This window comes from Acromyrmex echinatior, chromosome 11, assembly GCF_024713525.1.
Source record: "Acromyrmex echinatior isolate Ae372 chromosome 11, ASM2471352v2, whole genome shotgun sequence".
Taxonomy (NCBI): Eukaryota; Metazoa; Arthropoda; class Insecta; order Hymenoptera; family Formicidae; genus Acromyrmex; species Acromyrmex echinatior.
This window is the reverse complement of record NC_141862.1, coordinates 1,786,140-1,798,061: the sequence shown is the minus strand read 5'-3', so window position 1 is coordinate 1,798,061 and position 11,922 is coordinate 1,786,140. Positions and strand designations below refer to the sequence as shown.

At 33.6% G+C, this 11,922-nt stretch overlaps 3 protein-coding genes across 4 annotated transcripts; 1 reads left to right on the top strand and 2 right to left on the bottom strand.

The window, feature by feature from the left end:
- The first annotated feature begins 277 nt into the window (after positions 1-277).
- Positions 278-3,957, top strand: LOC147908011 (uncharacterized). Of its 2 annotated transcripts, none has more exons than XM_011054569.2 (2): positions 278-1,095; positions 2,693-3,957. In XM_011054569.2, exons 1-2 carry the CDS (start codon positions 928-930, stop codon positions 2,831-2,833), a joined length of 309 nt encoding a protein of 102 aa, XP_011052871.1. In that variant the 5' UTR covers positions 278-927; the 3' UTR covers positions 2,834-3,957. The 2 variants fall into 2 exon arrangements, with proteins under 2 accessions (XP_011052871.1, XP_011052874.1); XM_011054572.2 differs by having other exon boundaries at positions 1,702-3,957.
- A 135-nt stretch (positions 3,958-4,092) lies between these two features.
- LOC105145176 (Seryl-tRNA synthetase-like insect mitochondrial protein) lies at positions 4,093-5,576 on the bottom strand. The gene has a single exon (XM_011054573.2). It carries the CDS (start codon positions 5,574-5,576, stop codon positions 4,128-4,130), a length of 1,449 nt encoding a protein of 482 aa, XP_011052875.2. The 3' UTR covers positions 4,093-4,127.
- On the bottom strand, positions 5,444-8,663 carry LOC105145177 (zinc finger protein 593 homolog). Its single transcript, XM_011054574.2, has 3 exons — positions 8,283-8,663; positions 8,068-8,168; positions 5,444-5,893 (listed from the first exon to the last, which is right to left on the bottom strand). Exons 1-3 carry the CDS (start codon positions 8,370-8,372, stop codon positions 5,665-5,667), a joined length of 420 nt encoding a protein of 139 aa, XP_011052876.2. The 5' UTR covers positions 8,373-8,663; the 3' UTR covers positions 5,444-5,664.
- Between the last annotated feature and the right edge of the window lie 3,259 nt (positions 8,664-11,922).

The following is an 11,922-nucleotide window of genomic DNA, read 5'->3' as shown; positions in this document are numbered from 1 at the left end:
GAAACTATAACTACATACGCCAATCGCCCCATTATTTACATGGCTCTAAGTCCGTTAGCGAGGATCACGTGGGCTCCGTAATCTATTCACCGGATCTTAACGTTGCACTCAAGTTCAAACTTCCCCCGGAGACTTCAATTTTCTTAGCCGAGTCTTGGGCTATTCAGGCGATTAATCTTATCGAAGATCGATGTTGTGACGAGGCTTCCATCTGTTCTGACTCTTTAAGTGCTCTTCAGGCTATATCGTCTTACAACTCTAGAAATGCGAACCATATTATATTAGATATTAAGGATCGTTTGTCCTTTTTAACGCAACATGGTTTCAAAATTAATTTTATTTGGACTCTTGATCATAAAGGTATAATCAGTAACGAAACTGCAGACCATCTTGCCAATGAGGCTGCCCTTAGTGGACACCGGCCTAAATTTAAAATACTATTTCAAGACTTTTTTATGGTCTCCAAGCAATCCCTTAACACTAAATTTCAAGCATACTTAGATCATTGCGCAACATTTAAAAGGCAGCTATATGATGATTTTCATAGAAGTAATTCAGCTAAGCCTTGGTTCTATCATAAGAATCTTAAAAGAGAAGAGATCGTCACCATCTCCAGAATTAGATCTAACCATTATAGTCTAGCATACAGCCTGCACCGTAAAAATATTGTCAATTCACCTGTATGTCCCTGTGACGACCCAAATCAAGACATTAATCATATTCTCTTTTATTGCAAACTTTATATTCATAAATCGACTAAATTTCGTGATTACCTGAAAAAACACTTTCCGTTTCATCCCCTTAATATTCATTATATGATTAATAATCCCCTCCCCCTATCTTGTGTCGTCTAATTACTGCATATGTCAAATCTTTTTATATCTCAGTATCTGACTTCCATGAACATGCCTTTGTTTTAAGGGAGGGATGGAGAACTTTGTTTCTCTCCTCTCCTCCCAGGCGGCGCCCCCACCTAGTTACCTGTTTCAGCTACTAGGTTCACTCTGGTTGGAATTGCTGCTACTCCGCGGCAAGGGAGTCCAATTAATATTGAACAAGAAGAAGAAGAAGCGATGTGTCGGGGAGAAGCGTCAGGTGCGTCTCTAGACTTAGTGCTCGCATGTATTACTCAGGCCTGTTAGCGAGTCTATTCAAAAATAATTATTGAATAAGAAAAATGAAGTTGTTGCGGACGTGACACTAATCAGAGTCTGATTACTTTTTTCTCGGTGATTGGTCTGACATTTTTCATCTATTCTATTAAATGCATAATGAAAATATATTATGTTTTTACTTTAAATGCATGATGCATAACCATGGATTTGCTATCGTAATATTTATGATTGACACTACTAAATTTTTACGTTTTTTGAATTTTAATCGCCAGCTAGTAGCCTGAACGTGTCAAGAATGTTTGTCAAGAACTATAAAGTTTTTAGATCGTCTCTATAGAGCTGCAACTAGACACAAGGCGAGCACAAATTCTTACATAACGCATAACACAATGCATAAGAAAACAAATTAATCCTTTATTTCCTTCCTTTCTATGAAATAAGAGACTCTGGTTAACTTTTTTATGTGCTTCATGTTTTATACTATGCAAGAGTCTGTGCTTCCCGCTTTACAGCACTGTATAGCGTAACTATAGCATAGTACATACAATATGGACACTGAACTTTTTATGTGGTATCCAATTTTTAGTGCGCATGCGTCGATTTCCAACCAGGAATATGGCTGTCTCCAATAAGTTGAAATTGCAGGTTAGATTAGGTTAACTAAATCTTCTGCTCATAAAATATAATTAACCCTTTCTACAATATTGTGTGAAACTTGTGGTAAGGAAATCGGGCCAAACATGAGTATTATGAGCTCTCGAATGAGAGCCGGATGAGGATCGTTCGTACAAAGCGTAATTTTTTTTTTAATTTGTAAGAAAAAAGTAAGGCAAAGGATTAATAAAATTAAGTTTTACTAAAAAATTAAATCAAATTTTTTCGGAGACACTATATTGTGTAGACTGTTATATTTGTATTCTCGTAATAAAATATGCATGTGTGTGCGTGTGCGTGTGTGTACGTATATTATTACTTCACATTTAATTATAATTTTCATGCAATATATTAATTTTTCATATATAATTATTAAATTACAATTTTCATAAAGTATCTAATCAATTATTTTTAATTTACTTATTACTGTTTAGTATTATTAATGTGAATATTATCTTTATATAATGAGTTCGTTAACATTATATTGTTATATAATTCTGATTTAAAAATATGTACGCTATAAACAATTTTCACATGACACAACCGAATTATCTTTTAAATCATTCTGCATAGCTTTATAAAAATTCAAATTTATATAAGTCCTTTTTCAATCCAACATGGCGGCGAATCATGTGACCTGGGATCCACTACATCAAAGATGCCGACGCTCAGTATTCATACTGTATGTAAATGTATTTATGTGTAATAATGTATGTATTTATACTGTAGCGTGAGTGATGTGAAACGAGATAGTACGATTTTTCTTTCTAGTAATTTCGATGAAAAATTTGATGAAAAATTCGATGAAAAATACTTCAGATGGCCGGCCACTAGGCAGACTCTGATTAGAGGGTTTCTAGCACACTTTATTTTGTCCTTTGACTACAAACATATGGCCTGCTAATTCTTCATTTTGGCTATAGGAAATGCATACTCTCGGGCTGTTTCAAAATTTACTGCCACTACTGAAAATCTATAGTGCATGTGACGTAAACTATAGATTTTTAGTACTGGCAGTAAATTTGGGAACACAATCTCAATGTCGCCGAACTGAAGTTGGCTGAAGATTGGCTACGTTCAGCAGAAAAAGCAATTAGCGCTTAGATTCTTTAATATGATTGGTTTCTACGCATAGATTTAACGAAGAACTAAAAGCAAGAACCAGCAGAAATAGGCTCCGCCCCGAACTGTAAAGACCGGCAAGTTCAAATGCAAAAGTTGCCACGCTTACATTATACACGCACTGTTACTGACCATTCTGTTTCTTCTTCTTCTGTTTTCTCCTTATTCAGTTTTCCGACTCAAGTCATAGTCACAGTACCATGCAAATTAATGAATACTAAAATCCTTTGAATAGTCTCCTCGGGAAGCAGAGACCTTTACTGACCGTTGCACACCGTAAACGTATGCATATAGTCAAAGCTATCCACTCCCGTAGAAAATTACTTTCCGGAACGAAACCTAAGTCTGGATCTAGAATAGATGTTTTAAGCCGTAAGAAATTGACCAATTACAATCGAATGCGAGAAGAATAAGTATAAATTATCCAAAAGGCATGGAGGTGCTTCATGATTCCTATTTGAACATATATTTGACTTATTGAAAGAAAAATTTTAGCGTTTATGGATCTATCTTATATGTTTATGCTTGTATCATTTACCTACTTAACTTTATAGACGTAACGATGAACAGTCTTCCTCAGAAAGTATCAATAATAATAAGAGACTGTTTGAAAAATGCTCCGCACGATAAAATTAAGCATTTTTCATCAAAATTCATATTAAGCCTACGATTTCTTACTTTTCTATTTTATTTTACTTTATTAAAATATTTCTTCTGATTATTTTAATAGATTGACTAATCTTTTTTACAATATCTGATTACACGGATTGTACAATATTTCCTTTGGACTTGACAGAATTCTCACCTCGAATGAATTTGTTATCTTCATTTTAATTATTGACGTACTTATTTATATATTTTGTAATTAATGTGTATATGATATGATATATCTCTTATTACACTTTTATTCTGTTGTATTAACTTATTGTTAGAATATTAAGTGCGATCTCTATAATAGAATAATTTATATATTGTGGTTTTGACTTTATCTTTGTTTAGAATTGATGAAAACTAAATAAAAGTCAAAAACATTTTTTCACTACAATATATGAATCATTCACATTATTATTTATGTTACGTTTATTATTTACTATTTTTGCTCCTTTTTGACCTTCTTTTGTCTTTTAATTGTTCTTTCTGTTAACTTGAAAAGTTTGCCTAACATTTTTTTATGAAATAAAATAATATCTTAAGAGCAATATCATAGATAAAATTATATATATTTTCATGATTAATTTACATAACATAATTGTCTGACGGTATAAATTCGGCAATCTTTAATGGAATCACGAATCTGTCGGCATTTTGTTCGAGCAGACAAGCCAGTAAACGCGGAACGGAGAGAATAGTGCCTGATATTATGCTAGGAAACTCCCTGCCAGTGGATGTTTGATAGACAATCAGTAATCTCTTGCTGATATAATCGCCATATGTAGATACGTGACCGATCTCAATGTATTGGTTCATGAATGGCGACCACATCTCGAAAGATACGCGCATTTCCTCAGAAGATTGCAACTCAGACGCGGGTCGCATGACAACGCGATAATGATCGCACAGATCGTCGTACAATCTGCATACAATCTCCAAAAGTTCTTCGAACAAGATTTTGTATTCCTCGCTCTTTGCATCCTTCACCATTATGAAGGAGTGTGCAACGGAAGCCTGGCATACGGTGAATAAGCCATAAGTATGCGAATCTCGCGGTGATGGTACATACTGTTTGCCAGTGGCAAAATACTTAAGCGGGAAATTCTTGGGATTTATCAGCTGCTTTGTATGCAATGCCAGGAAAGAGGCCAAGCTTGCGCCACCGACCAGATGCATGCGATTTGGCGAACCTCTCTCGATTTCATTATGATTCTCTATCATAAAAGTGGTCATAGGATCCTCGTGATTCAAACCAGAAGCCTCTACCACAAAACTGCGGCTGAAATCAGTACCGACTATCTTAATCATGTTGTTTTCGCCGAGAACTCGGCCTGCGTGTGCCAGTATAGCAAGCTCGAACAAAGCCGCGTCGTTGCTTAAGAAATAACACATAGGATTCTTGTATTCTAGCAGGTCTAGACTAGTCCCAATATCGAGGTGACCTCTCTTCTTTTCCGATATCTCCGGCAAGTTGCCAACACTCTTCAGTATCACCGGTTCGCCGACAGGCGTTCTAGGATCCAATTCGTTCGGTAACTTCAAGACCTTTTCTATTACATCTTCATTCAAGTCCCACATCGCTTCCTTCATCGTCTTTAAATCTTGCCGTATGATCTTGAGCTGTGTACGCAACTTGAGCATCTCTTGTTCCTGCTCAGCAGTATGCTCGACGTTTTCCAGCAGAGTTTTCATGCGATCCGTCAATTTCTTGTTATTGTTTTCTAATGCATATCTGTCCGCAACCACCTTTGTATAGAAATCCCACGCTTCCTTCAATAGAACGATGTCTACATCTATCCCGCGCAATGCGAGATTTTTCTGCAATTTGTCTACATTGGCGAATCTCTCATCGAAGTCTAAATATGGCGACAGATACGCAAATGATTTGTAAGCTTTATTACCGGAAATGTACAGTGCTGAACTGTAATCTCTCTCAAAGTTTAGTGGGTGGGAAGTCCTTCGACGAACATCACGTATCAAAGTTCTGTATGTACGCTTCAAAGCGTAAGTAAATCTATACAAGTTATTAATCATTGCAATTTTCTAATTTAAATTTTTTTCTCTTCTTTCGTGTAAAGAAAAAGTAAAAATACAACAATTTAAAACGAATTATAAGGTAACTCTATTCGTTTATTTTCATTACTTTAGCATCTGACGCAACATTTATGTCCAGATCTTTCTGTGTCATGGTTTCAATCTTTCGTTTTTGTGGCCTGATGTAACTTCCTTTGCCTGCTGCTCTTTCTGACTCTTGGATAGTGTACGGCTCTAATTCGAGTGCTTTCATTCGTCGTTTATGCCCTTTAGTATTGAAGTGAGTATGCAGAGCAGTTTTGTCTATAAAATACCTCCTAAAATCAAATTAAATTCTTATTATTAAATGTAAAACAATAAACAATGCCGATATGAGCCAACACAGAATATTCGAGTATAATTTAAACGCAATTTATTAAGAAAGTAAATACATGTATACATTTTGATTCTTAATTCAAGTCCTCATCGATACAATTAATCACACAATACAAATTATTCGAAAAAACGTATGAAAGAAAATATTCTAATACATGGGTTAATGGTCAAACTATTAGATATCCACTTGTCAAATTTTTGTCATCAAATTGTTCGATTTGCTATACAATTACAATTAGATTTTATAATTATATTGGAGAATCAATTTTATGAAAAAATAATAATTACTTACACGAAGTCAAAGAGTGCGAACCATGCAATTATTGCGTAACGCAATTATTATTAAATTGTCCGTATTGTAAGTATTATTAAATTATCGTTAAAAAACAAATCGTGAGAAATTTGGTCAATATATTCTTAAAAACCTTTTTTATACATTTGTATACTATAATATTTCCCTAGTTTTTCGTTTTTACATGATTTTACATTCTTTTTAAGAATAGATGAGGTTATTTGATACATTTCTTTAGAACAGTCTTGTCTAAAGATTTGTAATTCTGCATGACATAATCATGTAATTCATCTCGCATAATTCTGAGCATTAGCTTGTATTCACTCATATTCTCTTTCCTTTTCTTAATTCTCTGGAGCTGATGGATTTATTGGGCTATATGGTGATTGTTTCAATACCAAATATTCAAATAAAAGTAAAAATAACTTTGTCTGTGAAGTACTTAATATAAGTGTTAAGATAAAAATTACATTATATTTGAATTTACTATTGGTTTTTAATTCTTGTATCTACATATTGTTATTATTGTAGCATTACTATTTTACACAAAAATATCAAACGATTCAATTTTTTATTACGTCTACAAATTTTGATTTTTATTAAAATAAATCTACTATTAATTCTTTTTTTTATGCGAGTTATATCATTTTAGTTCTTAGAAATTAATTATTGTTTAATTGTTGTCTTTTAAATAAGCTTCTGTGAATGCACAGTTTAATTTTTACTTTCATTAAGAGAAAAATGTACCAAATTTTAATAATATTTATTCAAATAGTGCCAGATGAATATTTACTAAATGTAAACATATATTTATTTGGTACAAGAACCATTAATTTGATTTACTTATTATTACATTTTATTTAACAAGTATTTATTTTCTACAAATAAATGTTATATTAGTACTATTCAAACAATTATTTATTAAAATTTAATACATTTTTTTCTGTTTTCACTAGTGATCAGTGTTTTCACAAGGTGGATCAAGGTGATCCTAAATATAAAATGCAAAAATGAGAAATTATAAAGTGCATCTATGCAAAACTATTCCTTATTATTTAAAAAATGGAGTGTTTGATGAGGCATTATAACAAAATTCACACAATTATATAAAAATATAAAAATTTTTACTGTTTAAAATTTAATATAGATACTCAGGTACACATTGACAGAAGGTTTAAATGGATCTCACAGATCTTGTCAGTAACCGGATAAAAAGCAAGAAAACAAGATGTAAAAAATAGCAAAAAGCAAGAAACAGCACAAACAAAAAGCACATTGTAGAATAGATTTTAAATAATATAGTACAAAGCAAAAATTGAATCAATTTCTTATATAAATTCCCTTTTCCATCCAGATTTCCTCATACAAATAAAAAAAATTTCCTATTAACAAGTCTCTTGTAATTCAGCCTGATCTATATAGCATGCAAAATACAAGTCGCAGATCACAAAAGTTCATCCTATCTTTTGCATTCTACACTCCTGCGTTCTGTAGCTCATTATATTCATCGATATATATATAGATCTTAAGTCGATCGTGTGAAGCGATAGGGTGTATTCGACACCTCATATGTGTTCAATTTGATAGCAATTGTGGAGTTTAGCCTCATCGCATCAAATTTTGGTAAAATTAGTCTTATTCAACGCGTTTTTGCATGAAATGAACGAATTTGGCAAAAAAGCGACAATTTTTTCGCCAGATTCATTTATTTCGTGCAAGAATGCGTCAAATGAGACTAATTTTATCAAAATTAGAGGTGAAGAGGTTAAACTCAACAATTATCGATTTGAATTTTTAGGTTAAACTGTTATATTGCGAACTTACGCGCAATGCACACAATAATACTGGGCTGCTCCCGGCTTATCGAAGTCCACTTTCTGGTTTAATAGCTTCCTCGCGTTCTCTTCCTTGAGATCCTCGTCAATCTAGAAATAATCACTTTATTATTATTTGTCGAGGCGATGATCGCAAGACGTGAAAAACAGGACGAGCCAACTATGTGTCGAGGAGGTTATGTTTAGACAAAATTAACGCGGTACCTCGTCCAAGTCCTTCGTCCTCCGTTTCGTCCGATAACTCTTCTTCAAACGCTTTTCACCTCCGTGAGTCTTTTTACGTTTGTACGTCATCGTTTATACTTGGAAAAATTACTCCGTCGAATTCGTCTACAACCACGTGCATGACATAAGAAACCAACGGCTACGATCGATTTGAGCTGCGTTCCGTTTCACGCTCGCAACACTCGCGAGCATCGTTTGTCTTTGTTTAATATCTGATAAACGACAAGGATGAAATAATTCTGCGAGCGTTGTGAGCGTTAAATGGAACGCAGCCTTGGATTCACGCGCTTTAAGCGCTTGTAATCATCACTTTGTCTTTATCATTTATTAGACGTAAAATAAGGGGCTCCACGCAATAAAAGGAACAGAGAACAGAATGGAGAGAATAAGAATTTCAACCTATCAGAAATTGTGTATTCTACAATACATAGGCAACAGGGAATAATAAGCTGTCTAATCAGAGTTCTTAGATATAATATCGAACATACCAGAGCTCTGATTGGAGCTCTGATTGGAGTTCTGATTGGCTCGTTATTCCCTGTTACCTATCCCTATTGTGTTTAAGCCTTAAGAATAAAAAAAAATTTGAGAAGTTGCATTTGGATTCTTGCCTACTGCACACTGGACGCGATAAGCGATGAACGACAAGCGATATCCAATAAGAGCTTTGCTTTGTATCGTCACGTGAGAAAAAGCATAGCTTTTATTGGATATCGCTCGTCGTTCATCGCGTCCAGTGAACTAGACATTACCCACGTGCTCCTTGGGTGTCATCCTTGTTTAACGTTCGATAAACAACAAGGATAATATGACATTCGAGGAGCACCCAGGTAAAAATCTGAACGCAGCCAAAAAGGACGTGACGACTCAAAACCTGTAACCGCAAAATGTTGCCATGCACTACTACCTCCTGACAAAGTGGATGTAAACTACAAGATCCATTTTTCTAAGGGTAGCAATGTATTTCTAATTTAATCAGATTGATCCCATTCTGATCCCATATCCAAAACATTAAATCATCCATATGATTAACTCAGGACATTTATAATTATCATTGTACTAATATATTGGGTCATCTAAAAAGTATCCGCAGTTTTTTATCACTAGATATGTGTTGATGGTCATACATCTAGTGACAAAGTACCGCGGATACTTTTTAGATGACCCAATAGAATTTATAGAATGGTAATTATTGTACATAAAAAAGCATAATTAATAAAATTATCTTTCTAGTGGTTTATAATTAGATTTTATACTTAAAATTGTCTGAAATTTATCTTCAGATACCATATAAATCACCTTACTTCGTAAACACAATAGCCCTAATAGCACAATATGAATAATGATGAACAATAATTCCGATCGAAATTCATTCCGATTTTGTTTTCACGATAGGTGACCTGCTCGTGAACGATTGAATGTGATTGATCCATAAGTAAAAACCAATCATGTTTATTTGCTTGACGAGCAAACTTACTTTCTCGGTCATTTTCACCTTCATAACCATCTTTCTTGATGCAAATTCATGGCCGCAGTACAGACTCTTGCATAACGCATAATACATAGTATATAAAAGAATCAACTAATCGAAATTCTTCTTTTCTAAGGAATGAGAGGAAAAGGAAGATTCTGATTAGTTGATTTGCTTATGCACTATGCGTTACGCAAAAGTCTATGCTGCGGCTTTAAAGCACGATTTACAACATCGCGATCAACGCCGTCAGTCACCGTCGTCTACAGTGACCAGTAGCTACACATTTAAGCATGATGCTTCCGGCATACCAGCGCGATACCTGAGAGTATATCTTTAGAATGAAAACATTGGTAAAGCTGTACACTCATTGGATATCGTGCTAGTGTGCCGGAACCATGAGTCGTATATATGTCATACAAATGGTTTATGCTTAAATGTATTGGCTCCTGCACACAGAACGCGGCAAAAGTCAAAACTTCCGTGGCGGAAGTTATCGCATTAACCAATAATTCTATGTTTTTAAGTCGACCTCACCTGACCTCTTGCAAAACTTCTAGAAATGATGTAATACTACTTCCGCCGCGTGGCAAAAGTTGGAATGAGTTCAACTTTTGTCGCGCGGTGGAAATTATTGGGTCATCTAAAAAGTATCCGTGGTTTTTTGTCACTAGATATGTGTTGATATCATATATCTAGTGACAAAATACCGCGGATACTTTTTAGATGACCCAATATACATCTATTAGTTCCCAGCAAGCAAGATGTTGATTCGCTCTCGCGTCAACTTCTGTCGCGCGGCAAGCGTTGCCGCGATTTGTGTGCAAGAGCCATAAGAAAATTGAGTACGAGAATACGTGAGCAGATATCAACAAAAAAACGTTCTCAATCTGTCATATCCGACAACTGTATCAATTTCAACTACAGAATCTTTGTCTGACTTCAACCGACTTTCTACACCAGAAACACTTTTTATTTTTTAACTTTTTATTTTTTAATTTTTTATATCAAAGATATTTATTCGTATTAATTTTAACTGTTACTAAATTATAAATTCATATAATATATAAATTATATTTTACAAATTTAACTTTTTGCAATGTATCATCTCAATGTATTGTATTATCTGGTTTGCTATTCATATCAATTTCTTCTTTTTACTATAAAAATAATCTTGCGCTGATAATTCTTGTATATTATATTTTATCTACAGAACTAAATTCACTTTCTTGCGTTGTATTCTCTGATTTACATTATATCTAAGGACATTATTCAAGCTACTCAATGTTTGACTACAATTATCTGCCTTTATTCAAGCAATTCAACGGTTGACTCCAATTAATTATTGTCATGCGACGATTTTTTCCAAGCTACATTATAACTGTGAACAGGATGATAATCGTTTTTATGTTACCAGCGTTTGTTAGAGAGAGAGTGAAGTATAAATTTATATTATGTTTTGTTTTTACCATTTATAATATTATGTTCTTAACATTGATAAAGATCCGATCGCGATTGAACGTCTGTTTGTTTATTGCTAGCACATTGTATTAAATCAACTAAAGGATTGTTTCTTTTACTTATGTTCAAACTTCTATAATAACGATGTTTAATTTTAATAAATAAAATAATTTTTGGCTCGTAGCCCTTTTCTTTTATTGTTTTTTAAATCTTAAGTTGTAAGAAATTGACCAATTTTCTTGTAGCATGCCTTAAAACTTAAGTAATAATAACTTATTATAGAATGCCCGTTATTCTCTGCAGGAATGTCAGATCCATGAATTAATTGTTAAACAAAACTAAATGCTGCTAAAAAAAAACATTCTCTACCTAGAGTCACTGGTCGCTGCTCATCTGAAAAATACAGGCAATAGGAAACAGGGAATACAAAATTTCAATCTATCAGTAACTGTGTACTCTGTGTAGAATGCATGTTTTCTGATATAAGTATTAAATCTGTTATTTCCTAATTACAAATAAATGCCGAGCGCAGCTGTTATATAATATGAATATAACAATAATATATAGACCTTATAAATTTTACATAATATATAATATAATGATTATGTACCTTCGACATAATATCTGTTATACAAATATATTACATTGAGATTATGTTGCCGTTACTTTACTGTAACAAGTACATAT